This window comes from Aethalodelphis obliquidens, unplaced genomic scaffold, assembly GCF_003676395.1.
Source record: "Aethalodelphis obliquidens isolate GAN/ISIS:26980383/991018 unplaced genomic scaffold, ASM367639v1 scaffold26, whole genome shotgun sequence".
Classification (NCBI taxonomy): domain Eukaryota; kingdom Metazoa; phylum Chordata; class Mammalia; order Artiodactyla; family Delphinidae; genus Aethalodelphis; species Aethalodelphis obliquidens.
This window is the reverse complement of record NW_020837970.1, coordinates 22593273-22615905: the sequence shown is the minus strand read 5'-3', so window position 1 is coordinate 22615905 and position 22633 is coordinate 22593273. Positions and strand designations below refer to the sequence as shown.

The window sequence follows — 22633 nt, the reverse complement described above, 5'->3', positions numbered from 1 at the left end:
TCAGGAAGTATGATACCTGTAGATATTTTCTTCCTTCTCAAGATTGCTTTGGCAAGTGTCTATTGACAGATGAATGGATAAAGAAGGTGTGGCACATATATACAAAGGAATATTACTCAGCCATAAAACGAAACGAAATTGAGTTATTTGTAGTGAGGTGGATGGACCTAGAGTCTGTCATACAGAGAGTGAAGTAAGTCAGAAAGAGAAAAACAAATACCGTATGCTAACACATATATATGGAATCCAAAAAACAAAAAAAGGTTCTGAAGAACCTAGGGGCAGGACAGGAATAAAGACACAGATGTAGAGAATGGACTTGAGGAGGGGGAATGGTAAGCTGGGACGAAGTGAGACAGTGGCATGGACTTATACATACTACCAAATGTAAAATAGATAGCTAGTGGGAAGCAGCTGCATAGCACAGGGAGATCAGCTTGGAGCTTTGTGACCACCTAGAGGGGAGGGATGGGAAGGGTGGGAGGGAGACGCAAGCGGGAGGAGATGTGGGGATGTATGTGTATGTATAGTTGATTCACTTTGTTGTAGAGCAGAAACTAGCACACCATTGTAAAGCAACTGTACTCCAATGGGGACTTTAAAAAAAAAAAAAAAGATTGCTTTGGCTATTCAGGGTCTTTTGTGGTTCCCTACAAATTTTAGGATAATTTGTTCCAGTTATATGGAATATGCTATTGGTATTTTGATAGGGATTACATTGGCTCTGCATATTGTTTGGGTACTATGGCTATTTTAACAATATTAATCTTTCAATCCATGAGCACAGTATAACTTTACATTTATTTATATTATCTTTAAATTCTTTCATCAATGATGACCAGTTTTTATCTTCTTGCTTAAATTTATCCCCAGGTAGTTTATTCTTCTTGATACATCTGCAAATGGGATTGTCTTCTTTTTTGTTTTTGTGGTATGTGGGCCTCTCACTGTTGTGGCCTCTCCCGTTGCGGAGCACAGGCTCTGGACGTGCAGGCTCAACAGCCATGGCTCACGGGCCCAGCTGTTCCATGGCATGTGGGATCTTCCCAGACCAGGGCACGAACCCGTGTCCACTGCATCAGCAGGCGGACTCTCAACCACTGTGCCACCAGCGAAGCCCGGGATTGTCTTCTTATTTTCTCTTTCTGATTGATAGTTTATTATTAGTGTATACAAATGCAACAGATTTCTGTGTATTAATTTTGTATCCTGCAACTTCACTGAATTCATTTATTAGGTCTAATAGACTTTTGATGAAGTGTTTATGGTTTCCAATTCATAGTATCATGTCACCTGCAAACAGTGATAGTTTTACTTCTTCCTTTCCAATTCGGATGCCTTTTATTTCTTTTTCTTGTCTGACTGCTATGGCTAGGAGTTCTAATATGTTAAATACCAGAGAGTGGGTATCTTTGTCTTGCTCCTGATCTTAGAGGAAAAGCTTTCACCTTTTTACTATTGAAAATGATGTCACTTGTGAATATGTCATATATAGCCTTTATTATGTTGAGGTACATTCTCCCTATGACCACTTTGTTGAGAGTTTTGATCATAAATGTATGTTAAATTTTGTCAAATGCTTCTTCTCCATCTATTGTGGTTATTATATGGTTTTTATCCTCCATTTTATTAATATTTTATATCACACTGATTGATTTGCAGGTGCTAAACAATCCTCACATCTGTGGAATAAATCCCACTTGATTATGGTATATGATCCTTTATATTGCTGAATTTGGTTTGCTAATATTTTGCTGAAGCTTTCTGCCTCTATGTTCATCAAGGATATTGGCCTCTAATTTTCTTATTTTGTAGAGTCTTTTTCTGGTTTTAGCATTAGGTGATACTGGCCTCATAGAATGAGTTTGGAAGCCTTCCCTCCTCTTCAGTTTTTCGGAACAGTTTGAGAAGAACAGGTATTTACTCTTCTTTAAATATTTGGTAGAATTCATCTGTGAAGCTGTCTGGTCCTGGACTTCTGTACGCTGAAAGTTTTTTTTTTTTTTAATTACTAATACACTTTCATTACTAGTGATTGGTCTATTCAGATATTCTATTTCTTCCTGATTCAGTGATGGAAGATGGTATATTTAGGAATTTTATATATAGGAGTTTATCCATTTCTCCTAAATTGCACAATTGTTCATGTATAATTGTTTGCAGTAGCCTCTCTTTCATTTCTGATTTTATTTTTTGTGCCCTCTCTTCTTCTTGAAGAGTCTGGCTAAAGGTTTGGCAATTTTGTTTATCTTTGCAAAGAACCAGCCCTTAGTTTCACTGATCTTTTCTATTGTATTTTTCACCTCTATTACATTTATTTCTGTTCTGATCTTTTTTTTTTTACATCTTTATTGGAGTATAATTGCTTTACAATGTTGTGTTAGTTGCTGCTGTATAACAAAGTGAATCAGCTATATGTATACATATATCCCCAAATCTCCTCCCTCTTGCATCTCCCTCCCATCCTCCCTACCCCACCCCTCTAGGTGGACACAAAGCACCGAGCTGATCTCCCTGTGCTATGCAGCTCCTTCCCACTAGCTATCTATTTTACATTTGGCAGTGTATATATGTCCATGTCACACTCTCACTTCATCCCAGCTTACCCTTCCCCCTCCCCATGTCCTCAAGTCCATTCTCTGCATCTGCATCTTTATTCCTCTCCTGCCCCTAGGTTCTTCAGAACCATTTTCATTTTTTGTTTTGGATTCCATAGATATGTGTTAGCATATGGTATTTTTCTCTTTCTGACTTACTTCACTCTGTATGACAGACTCTAGGTCCTTTCACCTACTACAAATAACTCAATTTCATTTCTTTTTATGGTTGAGTAATATTCCACTGTATATAAGTGCCACATCTTCTTTATCCATTCATCTGTTGATGGACACTTACACTGCTTCCATGTCCTGGCTATTGTAAATAGAGCTGCAATGAACATTGTGGCACATGACTCTTTGGGAATTATGGTTATCTCAGGGTATATGCCCAGTAGTGGGATTCTGGGTCATATGGTAGTTCTATTTTTAGCTTTTTAAGGAACCTCCATACTGTTCTCCATAGTAGAGGCCACCAACATCCTGATACCAAAACCAGGCAAAGATGTCACAGAAAAAGAAAACTACAGGCCAATATCACTGATGAACGTAGATGCAAAAATCCTCAACAAAATACTAAGAAACAGAATCCAAAAGCACATTAAAAGGATCATACACCATGATCAAGTGGGGTTTATCCCGGGAATGCAAGGATTCTTCAATATATGCAAATCAATCAATGTGATAAACCGTATTAACAAACTAAAGGAGAAAAACCATATGATCATCTCAATGGATGCAGAAAAAGCTTTTGACAAAATTCAACACCCATTTATGATAAAAAAAAAACCCTCCAGAAAGTGGGCATAGAGGGAACTCAACATAATAAAAGCCATATATGACAAACCCACAGCCAACATCTTTCTCAATGGTAAAAAACCATTTCCACTAAGATCAGGAACAAGACAAGGCTGCCCACTCTCACCACTATTATTCAACATCGTTTTGGAAGTTTTAGCCACAGCTATCAGAGAAGAAATAAAAGAATTCCAAATCAGAAAAGAAGAATTAAATCTGTCACTGTTTGCAGATGACATGATACTATACATAGAGAATCCTAAAGATGCTACCTGAAATCTACTAGAGCTAATCAATGAATCTGGTAGTAGCAGGATACAAAATTCGTGCACAGAAATCTATTGCATTCCTATACACTAATGATGAAAAATCTGAAAAAGAAATTAAGAAAACACTCCCATTTACCACTGCAACAAAAATAATAAAATACCTAGGAATAAATCTGCTCTGATCTTTATTATTTCCTTCTTTCTACTAACTTTGGCCCTCATTTCTTCTTCTCTTTCTAGTTGCTTTAGGTGTAAAGTTAGATTATTTATTGGAGATTTTTCTTGAGCTAGGTATCTCTATAAATTCCCTGTTAGAACTACTTTTGATGCAACCCATAGGTTTTCAAAGGTTGTTTATCCATTTTCATTTATCTCAAGGGACTGATATTTTTTTGACTTTCTCTTTGATTTCTTTGTTGACCCATTGATTAGTTAGTTTCATGTTGTTTAGTCTCCATGTGTGTGGGGTTTTTTTCAGTTTTCTTCTTGTAGTTGATTTCCAGTTTCATACCATGGTGGTCAGAAAATGTTTTAAATGATTTCAATCTTCTTAAATTCAATGAGACTTGTTTTGTGCCCTAGCATGTGATCCATTCTAGAGAATGTTCCATGTGCACTTGAGAAGAATGTAAATTCTGCAGTCTTGGGATGGACTGGTTACACATATCTGTTAAGTCTATCTGGTCTAATGTGTTGTTTAAGGCCAGTGCCCCCTTACTGATTTTCTGTTTTGATGATCTATCCATGGCCAAATTGGGGTACTGAAGTCATATGCTATTAATGTATTGCTGTCAATCTGTTTTTTACATCTATTAATATTTGCTTTATATATTTAACATAGGTGCTCCTATGTTGGGTGCATAAATATTTACAGATGAATAGACAACAGTGAGATGGTAGACTTAAAACAACCCCAGCAGTAATTTCAATAAATGTAAATTGATTAAAAACTGCAAAAAATAGACACTGTTACACTGGATAAAAAGGGAAGATTAAATCATATGAAAATTATAGGAGATGCTCAAAATATATAAAAAGACACTGGTTACGTTTAAAACTAAAAGACTTGGAAAAATTTATCGTGGAAATGGTAATTATTAGCAAAAGTGGACCTCAGCATAAGGGACAGAAAAAGTGGACTTCAGCATAAGGGATAGTACCAGATATAAAGAAGGACACTTTATAATGGTAATGTGATCAATTTTTCAAGAAGATAAAATAATACTAAATTTGTATATATCTAGCAATAAAGCTTCAAAATTTGAAGCAAAACTGGAAAAAACTAACATGAGAAATAGATAAATCCACATTTATATTTAGAAATGTTAATATTCTTTTTTATGTAACTGATACAAGATGAAATGGACAATACCAGAGATAAAATACAGATTTTAACAACACTACCAACGAAACACACCTAAGTGACACTACAGAAAATGCACTTACCACAAGCAAAATATACACGCTTTTCAAGTAAACATGCAGCATTGACCAAGACAGACCAGATACTCAAGATAAAAGTCTCAATAAATTTAAAGGAATTGAAATTGTGTGCAGTAGCATCTCTGACCACAGGAAAAAAAGGCAAAAAGATACATGAAAAGTTGCCAATTATTTGGAAAGTAAGCAATACATTTCTAAGTAGCCAATGGGTCAGTGAAACTGAAAAATATTTTGAACTGAATGAAAATTAAGACACAACATCGAAAATACTGGAATACAGTTTAAGCAGGGCTTAGAGGAAATTTTATAGGTGTAATTTCAAATATTAGAAAAGAAGAGAGGTTTCAAGTCAGTAATCTAAGCTTCCACCTTAGGAATTTAGGAGAAAAGGCAAAATAAATATAGAGTAAAGACAGGCAAAAATAATAAAGTACATAAATCAATAAAATAGAAAACTAAAAAGTAGAGAAAAATCAATGACTGCAAAAGTTCATTCTTGAAAAGATTAATAAAACTGATAAATTCCTGGACAGAGCGACCAAAGAAAAAAAAACAATTACAACTTTTAGGAATGAAAAAGTGTATGTCACTACAATCCATACAGGCTTAATAAAATATGGGAATTTTTTTAAACTAGTTTTTAGAGCAGATTTAGGATCACAGTAAAATTGAAAGTTACAGAGATTTCCTATACATCTACTGCCCTGAACATGCATAACCTCCTGCATGATCAGTGATGATGGCCATTCTGACCAGTGTGAGGTGATACCTCACTGTAGTTTTGATTTGCATTTCTCTAATAATTAGCGACGTAGAGCATCTTTTCATGTGTGTATTAGCCATATGTATTTCTTCTTTGGAGAAACGTATATTTAGGTCTTCTGCCTATTTTTCGATTGACTTGTTATTTTCTTATTGAGTTGTATGAGCTGTTTGTATATTTTAGAAATTAAGCCCTTGTTGGTAGCATCTATATGGAAAAATAAACTTGGACCAATGCTTCCTATCATACTCACTCATTTATTTGAGATGGATCATAAATCTAAATGCCAAAGCTAAAATTACAAGGCTTCTAGAAAAAAAATATGGAGGCTTTTTCAACCTCTGGTCAGACAAAAACCTCTTAGAACCCAGAAAGCATAAGAACAAAAAAGAACATATTGATTGGGGGACGAGGGGAAGATGGCGTAAGAGTAAGATGCAGAGATCATCTTCCTCCCCACAGATACACCAGAAATACATCTACACGTGGAACAACTCCTACAGAACACCTACTGAATGCTGGCAGAAGACCTCAGACCTCTCAAAAGGCAAGAAACTCCCCACATACCTGGGTAGGGCAAAAGAAAAAAGAAAAAACAGAGACAAAAGGATAGGGACGGGACCTGCACCAGTGGGAGGGAGCTGTGAAGGAGGAAAGGTTACCACACACTAGGAAGCCCCTTCGTGGGCGGAGAGTGTGGGTGGCGGATCGGAAAGCTTCAGAGCTGCGGAGGAGAGCACAGCAACAGGGGTGCGGAAAGCAAAGCGGGGAGATTCCCGCACAGAGGATCGGTGCTGACCGGCACTCACCACCCCGAGAGGCTTGTCTGCTCACCCGCTGGGGCGGGTGGGGCTGGGAGCTGGGGCTCGGGCTTCGGTCGGAGCGCAGGGAGAGGACTGGGGTTGGCAGCGTGAACACAGCCTGTAGGGGGTTAGTGCACCACCGCTAGCCAGGAGGGAGTCTGGAGAAAAGTCTGGACCTGCTGAAGAGGCAAGGGACTTTTTCTTCCCTCTTTGTTTCCTGGTGTGCGAGGAGAGGGGATTAAGAGCACTGCTTAAAGGAGCTCCAGAGACGGGCACGAGCCGCAGCTAAAAGCACGGACCCCAGAGACGGGCATGAGACGTTAAGGCTGCTGCTGCCGCCACAGAGAAGCCTGTATGCGAGCACAGGTCACCATCCACACCCCCCTTCCGGGGAGCCTGTGCAGCCCTCCACGGCCAGGGTCCCGGGATCCAGGGACAACTTGTCTGGGAGAACGCACGGCGCGCCTCAGGCTGGTGCAACGTCACGCCGGCCTCTGCCACAACAGGCTCACCCCTCACTCCGTGCCCCTCCGTCCCCACAGCCTGAGTGAGCCAGAGTACCCGAAGCAGCTGCTCCTTTAACCCTGTCCTGTCTGAGCGAAGAACAGACGGCCTCCTGCGACCTACACGCAGAGGCGGGACCAAAACGAAAGTTGAGCCCCTGGCAGCTGTGAGAACAAAGAAGAGAAAGGGAAACCTCTCCCAGCAGCCTCAGAAGCAGCGGATTAAAGCTCCACAATCAACTTGATGTACCCTGCATCTGTGGAATACATGAAGAGACAACGAATCATCCCAAACTGAGGAGGTGGACTTTGAGAGCAAGATTTATGATTTTTTCCCCTTTTCCACATTTTGTGAGTGTGTATGTATATGCTTCTGTGTGAGATTTTGTCTGTATAGCTTTGCTTCCACCATTTGTCCTAGGGTTTTAACCGTCCGTTTTTTTTTTGTTTTGTTTTTTTTGCTTTAAAAAAAAAATTCTTTTGTTTCTTAATATTTTTTATTTTAATAACTTTATTATATTTTATCTTATTTTATTTTACTTTATTTTCTTTCTTTTTTCCTTCCTTCCCTCCTTCCTTCCTCCCTCCCTCCTTTCTTTCTTTCTCCTTCTTTCTTTTTCTTTCTTCCTCTCTTTCTTTCTTTCTTTCTACTTCTATTAATTCTTTCTTTCTACTTTTTCTCCCTTTATTTTCTAAGTCATGTGGATGAGAGGCTCTTGGTGCTGCAGCCAGGAGTCAGTGCTCTGCCTCTGAGGTGGGAGAGCCAACTTCAGGACACTGGTCCACAAGAGACCTCCCAGCTCCACATAATATCAAACGGCGAAAATCTCCCAGAGACCTCCATCTCAACACCAGCACCCAGTTTCACTCAACGATCAGCAAGGTACAGTGCTGGACACCCTATGCCAAACAACTAGCAAGACAGGAACACAACCCCACCCATTAGCAGAGAGGCTGCCTAAAATCATAATAAGGCCACAGACACCCCAAAACACACCACCAGATGTGGACCTGCCCACCAGAAAGACAAGATCCAGCCTCACTCACCAGAACCCAGGCACTAGCGCCCTCCACCAGGAAGCCTACACAACCCACTGAACCAACCTTAGCCACTGGGGACAGACACCAAAAACAAGACAGAACAACAAACCTGCAGCCTGCAAAAAGAAGACCCCAAACACAGTAAGATAAGCAAAATAAGAAGACAGAAAAACACACAGCAGACGAAGGAGCAAGATAAAAACCCATCAGACCTAACAAATGAAGAGGAAATAGGCAGTCTACCTGAAAAAAAATTCAGAGTAATGATAGTAAAGACGATACAAAATACTGGAAATAGAATAGAGAAAATACAAGAAACATTTAACAAGGACCTAGAAGAACTAAAGATGAAACAAACATAGATGAACAACACAATAAATGAAATTAAAAATACTCTAGAAGGGACCAATAGCAGAATAACTGAGGCAGAAGAATACATAAGTGACCTGGAAGATAAAATAGTGCAAAAAACGACTGCAGAGCAGAATAAAGAAAAAAGAATGAAAAGAACTGAGGACAGTCTCAGAGACCTCTGGGACAACATTAAGCGCACCAACATTCAAATTATAGGGGATCCAGAAGAAGAAGAGAAAAAGAAAGTGACTGAGAAAATAATTGAAGAGATTATACTTGAAAACTTCCCTAATATGGGAAAGGAAATAGTTAATCAAGTCCAGGAAGCACAGAGAGTCCCATACAGGATAATCCAAGGAGAAATATGCCAAGACACATATTAATCAAACTGTCAAAAACAAAGAAAACATATTAAAAGCAGCAAGGAAAAAACAACAAATAACACACAAGGGAATCCATATAGGGTTAACAGCTGATCTTTCAGCAGAAACTCTACAAGCCAGAAGAGATTGGCAGAACATATTTAAAGTGATGAAGGAGAAAAACCTGCAACCAAGATTACTCTACCCAGCAAGGATCTCATTCAGATTTGATAGAGAAATTAAAACCTTTACAGACGAGCAAAAGCTAAGAGAATTCAGCACCACCAAACCACCTTTAAAACAACTGCTAAAGGAACTTCTCTAGGCAAGAAACACTAGAGAAGGAAAAGACCTACAATAACGAACCCAAAACAATTAAGAAAATGGGAATAGGAACATACATATCAATAATTACCTTAAATGTAAATGGACTAAATGCTCCCACCAAAAGACACAGACTGGCTGAATGGATACAAAACCAAGACCCATATATATGCTGTCTACAAGAGACCCACTTCAGACCTAGAGACACATACACACTGAAAGTAAGGGGATGGAAAAAGATATTCCATGCAAATGGAAACCAAAAGAAAGCTGGAGTAGCAATTCTCATATCAGACAAAATAGACTTCAAAATAAAGACTATTACAAGAGACAAAGAAGGACACTACATAACGATCAAAGGATCGATCCAAGAAGAAGATATAACAATTGTAAAGATTTATGCACCCAACATAGTAGCATCGCAATACATAAGGCAAATACTAACAGCCATAAAAGGGGAAATCGAGAGTAACACATTCATAGTAGGTGACTCTAACACCCCACTTTCACCAATGGACAGATCATCCAAAATGAAAACAAATAAGGAAACACAAGCTTTGAATGATACATTAAACAAGATGCACTTAATTGATATTTATAGGACACTGCATCCAAAAACAACAGAATACACATTTTTCTCAAGTGATCATGCAACATTCTCCAGGATAGATCATATCTTGGGTCACAAATCAAGCCTTGGTAAATTTAAGAAAATTGAAATTGTATCAAGTATCTTTTTGGACCACAGCGCTATGAGACTACATATCAATTACAGGAAAAGATCTGTAAAAAATACCAACACATGGAGGCTAAACAATACACTACTTAGTAACGAAGTGATCACTGAAGAAATCAAAGAGGAAATAAAAAAATACCTAGAAACAAATGACAATGGAGACATGACGACCCAAAACCTATGGGATACAGCAAAAGCAGTTCTAAGAGGGAAGTTTATAGCAATACAATCCTACCTTAAGAAACAGGAAACATCTCGAATAGACAACCTAACCTTGCACCTAAAGAAATTAGAGAAAGAAGAACAAAAATACCCCAAAGTTAGCAGAAGGAAAGAAATCATAAAAATCAGATCAGAAATAAGTGAAAAAGAAATGAAGGAAATGATAGCAAAGATTAATAAAACTAAAAGCTGGTTCTTTGAAAGGATAAACAAAATTGATAAACCATTAGCCAGACTCATCAAGAAAAAAAGGGAGAAGACTGAAATCAATAGAATTAGAAATGAAAAAGGAGAAGTAACAACTGACACTGCAGAAATACAAAAGATCATGAGAGATTACTACAAGCAACTCTAGGACAATAAAATGGACAACCTGGAAGAAATGGACAAATTCTTAGAAATGCACAACCTGCCAAGACTGAATCACGAAGAAATAGAAAATATGAACAGACCAATCACAAGCACTGAAATTGAAACTGTGATTAAAAATCTTGCAACAAACAAAAGCCCAGGACCAGAGAGCTTCACAGGCGAATTCTATCAAACATTTAGAGAAGAGCTAACACGTATCCTTCTCAAATTCTTCCAAAATATAGCAGAGGGAGGAACACTCCCAAACTCATTCTACGAGGCCACCATCACCTTGATACCAAAACCAGTCAAGGATGTCACAAAGAAAGAAAACTACAGGCCAATATCACTGATGAACATAGATGCATAGATCCTCAATAAAATACTAGCAAAAAGAATCCAACAGCACATTAAAAGGATCATATATCATGATCAAGTGGGGTTTATTCCAGGAATGCAAGGATTCTTCAATATACGCAAATCAATCAATGTGATAAACCATATTAACAAATTGAAGGGCAAACACCATATGATCATCTCAATAGATGCAGAGAAAGCTTTCGACAAAATTCAACACCGATGTATGATAAAAACCCTGCAGAAAGTAGGCATAGAGGGAACTTTCCTCACCATAATAAAGGCTATATATGACAAACCCATAGCCAACATCGTCCTCAATGGTGAAAAACTGAAAGCATTTCCACTAAGATCAGGAACAAGACAAGGTTGCCCACTCTCACCACTATTATTCAACATACTTTTGGAAGTTTTAGCCACAGCAATCAGAAAAGAAAAGGAAATAAAAGGAATCCAAATCGAAAAGAAGTAAAGCTGTCACTGTTTGCAGATGACATGATACTATACATAGAGAATCCTAAAGATGCTACCAGAAAACTACTAGAGCTAATCAATGAATTTGGTAAAGTAGCAGGATACAAAATTAATACACAGAAATCTCTGGCATTGTTATACACTAATGATGAAAAATCTCAAAGTGAAATTAAGAAAACACTCCCATTTACCACTGCAACAAAAAGAATAAAATATCTAGGAATATACCTACCTAAGGAAACAAAAGACCTGTATGCAGAAAATTATAAGACACTGATGAAAGAAATTAAAGATGATACAAATAGATGGAGAGATATACCATGTTCTTGGATTGGAAGAATCAACATTGTGAAAATGACTGTACTACCCAAAGCAATCTACAGATTCCATGCAATCCCTATCAAACTACCACTGGCATTTTTCACAGAAATAGAACAAAAAATTTCACAATTTGTATGGAAACACAAAAGACCCCGAATAGCCAAAGCAATCTTGAGAACGAAAAATGGAGCTGGAGGAATCAGGCTCCCTGACTTCAGACTATACTACAAAGCTACAGTAATCAAGAGAGTATGGTCCTGGCACTAAAACAGAAAGATAGATCAATGGAACAGGATAGAAAGCCCAGAGATAAACCCACGCACATATGGTCACCTTATCTTTGATAAAGGAGGCAGGAATGTACAGTGGAGAAAGGACAGTCTCTTCAATAAGTGGTGCTGGGAAAACTGGACACGTACATGTAAAAGTATGAGATTAGATCACTCCCTAACACCATACACAAAAATAAGCTCAAAATGGATTAAAGACCTAAATGTAAGGCCAGAAACTATCAAACTCTTAGAGGAAAACATAGGTAGAACACTCTATGACATAAATCACAGCAAGACCCTTTTTGACCCACCTCCTAGAGAAATGGAAATAAAAACAAAAATAAACAAATGGGACCTAATGAAACTTCGAAGTTTTGCACAGCAAAGGAAACCATAAACAAGAGCAAAAGACTACCCTCAGAATGGGAGAAAATATTTGCAAATGAAGCAACTGACAAAGGATTAATCTCCAAAATTTATAAGCAGCTCATGCAGCTCAATAACAAAAAAACAAACAACCCATTCCAAAAATGGGCAGAAGACCTAAACAGACATTTCTCCAAAGAAGATATACAGACTGCCAACAAACACATGAAAGAATGCTCAACATCATTAATCCTTAGAGAAATGCAAATCAAAACTACAATGAGATATCATCTCACACCAGTCAGAATGCCCATCATCAAAAAATGTAGAAACAATAAATGCTGGAGAGGGTGTGGAGAAAAGGGAACACTCTTGCAGTGCTGGTGGGAACGTGAATTGGTACAGCCACTATGGAGAACAGTATGGAGGTTCCTTAAAAAACTACACATAGCACTACCATACGACCCAGCAATCCCACTACTGGGCATATACCGTGAGAAAACCATAATTCAAATAGAGTCAAGTACCAAAATGTTCATTGCAGCTCTATTTACAATAGCCTGGAGATGGAAACAACCTAAGTGTCCATCATCGGATGAATGGATAAAGAAGATGTGGCACATATATACAATGGAATATTACTCAGCCTTAAAAAGAAATAAAATTGACCTATTTGTAATGAGGTGGATACACCTAGAGTCTGTCATACAGAGTGAAGTAAGTCAGAAAGAGAGAGACAAATACCATATGCTAACACATATATATGGAATTTTAGGGAAAAATAATGTCATGAAGAACCTAGGGGTACGACAGGAATAAAGACACAGACCTACTAGACAATGGACTTGAGGATATGCGGAGGTGGAAGGGTAAGCTGTGACAAAGCGAGAGAGAGGCATGGACATATATACACTACCAAATGTAAGGTAGATAGCTAGTGGGAAGCAGCCGCATAGCACAGGGAGATTAACTCGGTGTTTTGTGAGTGCCTGGAGGGGTGGGATAGGGAGGGTGGGAGGGAGGGAGACGCAAGAGGGAAGAGATATGGGAACAAATCTGATATGTATAACTGATTCACTTTTTTATAAAACAGAAACTAACACACCATTGTAAAGCAATTATACTCCAATAAAGATGTTAGAAAAAGAACATATTGATAAAATAGACTTCATCACAATTAAAGAACTTTTGCTTATTAAAAGCTATCAGTAACAAAATGTATAGGCAAGCTCCAGATTCAAAAAAAAATTCACAAGACACATATCTGACAAAGAACGTGTAGCTAGAATATATAAACAACTCAAAAATACAGTGACAACTTTTAACATGTGCAAAAACCTTCAACAGACACATCATAAAGGAAGATATGAATGGTTAAAAAGCACATGGAAAGATACTCAATACATGTCATTAGTCACTAGGAAAATGCAAATTAGAATCAGAATGAGATACCACTATGCTCACACTGGAATTAGGTTAAAATTTTCAAAACTCACAATACCAAGTACTGACAAATTGTTGAGCAACTGGAACTCCCACAGTTTGCTGATGGGAGTGTAAAACAGTACAACCACTGTGGAAAACAGTGTGGTATTATACTTTTAAGTATTTACCCAAGAGAAATTAAAATGTGTATACACCCAAAGACTTGATAGGAGCTTAATTTACAAATGCCAAAAATTGGAAACCCAAATGTCTATCAACATATGAACAGATAAAAATTTGTGGGACATGCACACAATGGATATGTTCAGCAATGAAAAAGAATAAACTATATACATGCCACAACACAGATAAGTCTGAGAAACAGTATACAGTTGACCCTTGAACAACACGGCTTTTAACTATGTGGGTCTACTTATACATGGATTGTTTCCAATAGTAAATACTATAGTACTACACAATCCCCGGTTGGTTGAACCCATGGCTGTGGAAACATGGATACAGAGGAACTGCAGATACGGAGGACCAATAAGTTATACGTGGATTTTTTGACTGTATGGAGAGTCAATGCCCCTAACCCTCTCATTGTTCAAGGACCAACTGTACTTAGTAAAAGAAGCCAGCCACAAAGGAATCTAATTTCATTTGTATGTATTTCTAGAACAGGAAAAACTAATCTATAATGATAGAAAGCAGATCAGTGGTTACCAAGCACCAGGAGTGGTGGAAGACTGACTGGAAAAGAGACACAAAGACACTCTGTGGAGTAATGGAAGTGTTCTAAACTTTGACAGGAGTATGGCTTACGTGAGTATCTAGATTCGGCAAAACTCAACAATCTGTACATTAGAGATCTCTACTTTCACTTAAGTAAATCATACTGCAATGAAAAAAAAGTCTATAGATACAGATAAGTATGCATAAAAAGGATATATATGCCAAAATATTAGTATCAGAATTATAGTTTTTTTCCTATAACTTAAAGATTTTCTTTAATAAACTAGCATTATTACTATATATATTATATATATTACTATATATATTATATTAATATATATATGTATGTGTGTGTGTGTGTGTGTGTGTGTGTATATATATATATATATATATAAATAAAACTATACTATACTTCCCTGAAGGACCTCACTGAAAAGGTGACACTTGAGCAAAGACCTGAAGGAGGTAAGGGAGCTAAGCTCTATAGATAAAAGCAGGAAGAGCCATCCAGGAAGAGGAAAACTGAAGTACTGAAGTTTAAAAGCCCTGAGGTTTTGAGAAGAGAAGTGATGTGATCTGACATTTTAACAGGTTCACTTTGGCTAGCGTGTTTGGAATAGACAGTAAGGAGCCAAGGATAGAAACAAAGAAACTAGTCAGAGGAGTACAGCAATAATCCAGGTGAGATATGATGGAGGCTTGGTTGAAGGAGGAAGTAGTAATGCTAGAGAAAGACAGTCAAATTCTGAACGTATTTTAAAGCAAAGCTAACATTATTTGCAGTTAGATTGGATGAGTAGTGTGGGAGAAAGAAAAAGGTCAAGGACAACTTCAAGGGTTTTGGCATACACAACTAGAACAGAGCACCTGGTCATTATGATAGGGAAGACTATGGGACAAGAACGGGTTTTTTTTCGGGAGGGGTGCTGCAGAGAAGAAAGCAGGAGCTTGTTGTTTGGACATACTAAGTTTGAGTAAAACTGAAGATATATAAAATTGGTAGTCATCAGCAAATGGAGAATATTTAAAGCCACAGAACTGGGTCAACTAGCCAAGGGAATGTGTACACAGAGGAAAAAAAAGAGAGGTCCAAAGAATGGACTCTACAGCATTTCAGGACCTCAGCAAGTTCTTAGCACAAACTAGAAATGAAGGTCAGTAACACCCTGAAGTATATACTGCAAAACTATTTTTAGAAACTTGGAGGAACTTCAAAAAATATAATCAAAAAAGCCTTTTCTATTCTTTGCCTGAATGAGTACTCTCAAGTTTTCACTGATGCTATAAGATGAAATCGACACCTTTTTAAATTACAATCTGAAATTGGAAACTATAGAGAGATAACTCCGGTTCACCATTATTCTAGACCTGTATTTCTGTAATCCCATGGGTGAAGCTTCTCCATCTTTCAAACCATTTGGGAATAAAGGTATAACAACATATTCAGACTACCTTCCTTCAAATAGCAAAGAACTATCTTCTAAGGAGGAACTACATTTGTGTCCTCGAACAAGACTCATCAGTCATCAGATGATGCTCAAAGCTTGTGAGGTAATGATATACTACACAGCTGTCTGATCCTCAGATATCACTTTGGAGGCAGATGATAAACTACAGATCTGACAACTCACTTTCCATTTCAAGATATTTCTTGAACTTTTTCTTGTTGTGACAGGCTACCAAATTGATTAAACCTAGTCATGGTATTTGACATTACAGCCAGCAGACTTCTATTTGTTGATTGCTATTGATTTTCTTTGATACTTCATTTAAAAATCAATAGTTGGAAAGAAAAATAGGCTTGGTTTACACATACTTAAACATACTGTTGTATGCTGAAGGAGGCACAAGTTTGGCAGGGCTTTGGCATCCAATTATACGAAGAGCTCTTAACAGGTGAAAGCAAGGCCTTCAGATCGATATGCAGCTTTCTTTCTTAATCAAAGAAAGTGGCTATAAATTAGGCTCATCAGTGTTATTTTCAAGGCTTTCTTGAAGCAAACAAGTTTAAACTTTTTTGGCGGCGAGACAGGGTCTTCCTTGGATTTACATTAAAAAAGATACATCACTAAGAGTTTTTCTTTGTTTTTAAGGATATTTTTAGTACCTGAAGTTCATCCGGGCTTTTATCTTTTTGGCTTTTTTTTTGTTTTTTTGTCGCTCTTCTCCATCTTTCAAAGGCTCTGGTGGAGCTGCACTTTCAACCACAATGTCAATAATATACTTCTTTAAGGAAAGGTGCTCCTGCAGGATAAATAAATGAAATAATGGTGATGATGATGATGATTAAGAAATAACATAGCATTGATACAGACTACAGTGAGTATGAAAGAATATATAGATGAAAGTAAAAGTAATCTCTATGAAATACTGGTTTCAAAAATTGCTTGGGGAAAAATTGAAGAAACTGTTTTACTTGAGATTTTCATTGACTCACCAAACCTTTGCTGCACATCAATTGCGCTACATGCTAAGGATACAGCAATATATCCCTGTGCCTTGCAACCCTACACTGCAGTAGGAGAGGTAAAATATGTACACAAATATATAATACCAAGCTTGAGAGTTAAGAGTGCTATAGGAGCTCAAAAGGGAAAACAAGATCACTGTTCACTCAGGATAAAGAGGAAAGATTTTAAGAAGGAAGCACCACGTCTGCTATCCCTTGATTGAATTTGAACATATGGATATTGGGGATGTGTGTATTTGTTTGGGCTGGTAGTTGGTAAAGGTGGCAGGAAGGGGAAAGGAAAAGGGCATCTCAGAAAACAGGCAGAGATGAGAAAGTGGAAGGTGGTTACTGGCAGCAGAAGTTGGCCCCAGTGCCCTCCTTAGCCATCTTGGATTTTACGGCTCATCACCGTAATCACTCCCTTCCATGTACACAACTCGCTTGCCCCTCTGTTCTTCTTTCATACTTGCATGGAAAAATCCTAACCCTAAATCCAACTCTTTCCCTACTCTGTACCCATAACTGAGCAGATTAATATGGCTATAATTACAAACCATGTTGACTACTCTAACTTTAAATTTATGACATTACACCTCAAATGGGCTCCAGTATTGCCAGGCAATCAAGCAACCTTAGTCTACCCACACTCTCCTTCCTAGAAATTATTTTAGACCTTCTCCTTAAATTTCCAACACCATTAGCACTGTAGATCACTTCTTCCTCCCTGACACTCTTTCTTCACTAGGTTACTAGACATCACATTGTCCTCCTAACTCCAGCTGTACCTTCTACGTTTTCCTTGCTAGATCCTTTTCCTCTTCTTAACTGGTAAATGTTAAACATCTCAGACCTATCTGCAGATCCTCCCTCTTCTCTATTCAAACTTATCCATCAAGTGCAGTGACTTGAAACATTATTCACACAGGCAATTCCCCAATTTTTATCCCTAGTCCAGACCTCTCCCCTGAACTCCATTCCTATATCAAACTGTCTCCTGAAAATCTCCACTTAAGTAGAATATTTCCACCATAAGAATTTCCAAAATAATATTCTACAACAAAACTCTTACGTTCCCAATATAAATTGCTCTTAGAGTGTTCAGTAAATGGTCCCACTATTTGTACAATTGCTCACATCTAATACACTAGTAACTCCTATCAGCTCTACTTTCAAATATACCCATATTAATCCCAATCCAACCACTTCTCCCCACCACATCACCTAGTCTAAGGCATCATCAGCTCTCATCCATATTATCGCAATAGCCTCTTAAATGTTCTTGCAGCTTCTATGATCTCCAAATCTTTCCTTTACAAAATCAGCGACTTTTAAAAATATAAATCACATCATATCATTCCTCTTATCAAAATCTTGAGTTCTCATCACATTTAGGGTCAAATCCAAAGTCCTTACCATGGCCTACTAACCCCCACATCATCAACCTCTCTCACCTCATCTTACACTACTCTCTCCTTTGTTCACTCCTTTCTATCCACAGTGGAGTGGTTGCTGTTGTTCCCCACATTCGTCAGGAATGGTACTGCATCAGGACTCTTGTTTCCTTAGCCAAGAATATTCTTCTCCAAGTACTTGCATAGTCTCAGGTAAAATGAACACCCAGTCTTAAGTAACACCTTCTATTATTTGCCATCTTCTTATTTTGTTTATTTTTCTTCATAGGACTTGTCTAATATTAGTGCCTAACATCAATATTCATTTGCAATCTCCTGCACTAGAATATAAGTTTCATGAGGGCACTGACTTCGTTTTGCTCAGTGATGTTTCAGTGTCTGGTACTGTGCCTGGCATATGGTAGGCACTCAATAAGTAAATGTTAAATGAATGATGAGAAGAGGGTGAGGTAATAAGATCTAAAATAGTATTTGTGGTCAAATGAATGAAGGTGGTCAAAATGTACAAACTTCCAGTTATAAGATAAATAAATCATGGGAATGTAATGTACAACATAGTGACTATAGTTAACAATACTGTATTGTATATTTGAAAGTTGCTAAGAGAATAGATCCTGAAAGTTCTCATCACAAGAAAAAAAATGTTAACTATGTGTGGTGACAGACTTTAACTAAACTTATATGGTAAGTTTACATTTCATACACTATATACATCAAACATTATGTTGTACACCTAAAACTAACACAAATGTTCTGCCAATTATATCTCAATTAAAAAAAGACAAAAATAGTATTTATGAGGGTTTATTCTACAACATATATTGAGGTAAGTACTTTACGTACGATCATTTAGTCCTTTATACTAAAAGGTATATATTGTTATTATTCCCATCTTAACTATGAGGAAACAAACACAGAATCAAATAACTTTTCTGAAGTTAAAAGGTCAAGATCATGACTAAGCAGCTTTGGAGGTAGTAGTGATAGAGCCTAAGTTTAAACCCAGACAGTATGATTATGGAGTCTGTATTCTTGACTAGTACCTTACATATATGGCTGGAAAATGAGTTTGAGTCATAGAGTTGTGCTCATTATGAAAATTTTATGCTTAGTGAAGTCAGAGAAAGACAAATCTTTTATGTTCTCTCTTATATGTGGAATCCAAAAAATAAAACAAATGGATATAACAAAACAGAAACACAGTCACAGAGAACAAACTAGTGGTTACCACTGGGGCGAGGGATGGGGAGGGACAAGACAATGGAAGGGAATTAAGAGGTACAAGCTACTAGTTATGAAATAAATAAGATACAAGGATGTAGTATACAGCACAGGGAATGTAGATATATATATGTTATATAATATATAACTATAAATGGAGTATAATCTATGTAAATATTGAATCACTGTGTTGTACAACTGACACTAATATAAGATTGTAAATCAACCATACTTCAATAAAAAAGAAACTTTTCAATTCATAAACCTACCAAAAAAGCAAAACAGAAACTCCACAACCAAAGGCAGAAAATATTCTCTCAAATGCAGAAGCAATTATTTTCTTTATTTAATCATTTATTAAATACTTACTGTGATCAGCAAAGGGCTAAAGTGCATACATTATTTCCTAAAATCTTCACAACCCCATAGAACAGGTGGCAATATGTTTATATTTTACAGATATTTAACAAAGGCTCAAAGAGGTTCAATATTATGTCCATGATCACAAAACTCAAGTTCAAAACTACAACTGGCTGACTTCACAAGAGCAACCTTTTTTACTACTCCACATTCCCTCCCGCTACACTGCTCATGTGGGCTGAGTCTCTGACATCTAATTTCTAACACTGCGTTAAGGAAAGGAAATCTTTTAAATGACGTCTTCAATTTTGTGAAAAGTTCAATTATACTATTTTCAGTTGTACATAAATGTTATTTACATATCTAATAGAATCCATTAAGTATTAATAGGATCCTTATTATGAAAATGCAGACATTATATAGAAAAATTTGGATTCTATCCAGAACAAAAAAATTGCATCTTTTAAAAAGACATTACATTTATATACAGATTCACACATACAACACACATCATGCCCTCAAATTTATGTTAATTTTTTAAAAACCTCAAAACTAAAACCAAATGAGAATATATATTTTTGTTTGATTTAACTTTTTTCTTAATACAAAATCAACATGTTAATTATAGAAAATATGAATAAAACTAAGAAATAAAAATCTCCTATAATCTTAACACCTAAAAATAATTATTTGAGTATATCATCCAGACAGTTTTCTTCATATATATTTTTATTAAAATGGGCATACCTTTTTTAATATTTTATAATCTGCTTTTTAAATTTAATATTGCAAATATATTCATACCATTAAATAATGTTCTAGAACATAATCTACTGATTATAGCAGTACACCTAATTTTACTAAATGCTTTTTTGTTAGATATTTGGATTTATTTTATGTATTCAATATAATAAATACCAGTGCAATAAATATTCCTATAGTTAAAATTTTAAACACAGAGTATATTATTCCTTTATGATCAAATCATAGAACTGAAATTCCTTGGTTACAGATTACACATATTTTTAAGGCTTTTCATATGTATTCTGAAACAACCAAAATGAGAATTAAGTCCCCACAAGTGATTTGCTAGTACCTAGTGTTTCGGTTTTCTTTTGTCTTTTTTTTTTTTTTGTAAATATGTCAATTTGTTAGCTGAAAAAGTGATATTAGTATGCTTAACCATTTGTTTGTATTTTGTCTTCTGTGATTTAAAATGTGTCTTTTGTCTGGCTTTCTATAGACACATTTCAAGGTTTTATAGATTTGCTTCTGGTGGTTTGCATTATGTTTTCACTTTCTGTAAGCAAGAGACCGCCTTTTGATGATAAAAGAAATGCATTGTTGGATGTGACACAGGATGATTAATAGTTATTTTTCCATTAAAACCATGAAGACTATACAGGAAGAAGGTTTTGAGACCGTTTCTGAAGATGGAGAGAATGTACAAAGAAGGTTTTTCACACTGAGAAGTGGTTGAGAAAATTATGGTATATTTCTATGATGAAGTATTAGTCATTAAAACACTTATGAGAATTCTGAGAAAATGAAGGCAGTGGTAGCAATGTTTAAGATTCTCTCGGAATCATCATATAAATCAGAAAGAAAGATTAGATAGCAAAAACAAAACCCACAGAAAATATTTACAACAAAGTAAGTGACAAGGTATCCCCACAGCCTCCAAATAGAAGAGGGTGAGGACAAACTACCAATAGGTCAGCTGTGTTTCAGTGCCTTTGAAGGAGAAATCAGAGGGAAACAACAAGAGTGAATAATGAACTTGAGAGCAGAACTCTAAAAGGAACTGTTTTTCACTGGAGAGTTCAATAGGCCAATTTGCAAACAGCATCTAAAACTGAGAGGGGTTTCCCACTCAAATGGCAGGTGAGTAAAAGGTGCCTGCATTAAGAAGGTCTGAACAGTGTGGTGAAGGCTAGGCCCTATGAACTCTCGAAACTGAGCCAAGGAGAAACTGTTAAAAAACGAACTTAATTAAGTCAACTAGGGATAATTGAGACAAAGGGGGAAAAAGCCTCGATAAAAGCAGAGCAGGGAAACAGAATCAAGAAATATTAGAAAGCAAGTCACTATATTTTTCACAAAAACAATAGAAGAGGGAGCTCTAAGAAGTTAGAATAGGTACCCTGAGTCACAACTCATTATAAAAGTCTTATAAAACCAGTTCCACATAAAAATAAGCAATACAAAAGTATCAAGGTCAAATGTCAAACTTATTAAAAGAAAAAGAAAATAAGTAGAATAGCAACACTACAACAATGAAAACACACCAAAAAAATCCACAGAAAAGATAAAAATGCAACCTTCTATTTCAAAATAAACTAAAACAAATACAGAAAATGTTCTAACACAAATCGCCATCCTAAAACCTCAGCATTTAGGTCACAGAACTCAATGAAGACTGCAAAAGCAAATAAATCATTTAAGAAATGAAGATAAAACAGATGACAAGAGTGAATAAACACAACAAATAATGCCTCAGACAACTAAAAGATAAAAGGTAGAAAAATACTTAAAGCAAAAGAAATAAAAATTATTTGAGAGTAAGTGGAAATACAGAAGATACGGAAAGATGCAGCAAACTGAATAGGAGTGCCTGAAAAAGAAAATCAAACCAAGGGAACAAATCAAATATTAAAAACTATAATTCAAGA

At 36.6% G+C, this 22633-nt stretch overlaps 1 protein-coding gene across 3 annotated transcripts in view; it reads right to left on the bottom strand.

Annotated features, from left to right (window-relative positions):
* Window positions 1-22633, bottom strand: part of SCAPER (S-phase cyclin A associated protein in the ER) — a 494267-nt gene that overhangs the window by 250871 nt on the left and 220763 nt on the right. For all 3 annotated transcript variants that reach the window (XM_027123707.1, XM_027123708.1, XM_027123711.1), the window contains exon 21: window positions 16624-16760. In XM_027123707.1, coding sequence (XP_026979508.1) covers window positions 16624-16760 — 137 coding nt within the window. The remainder of the gene's footprint in view (window positions 1-16623; window positions 16761-22633) is intronic.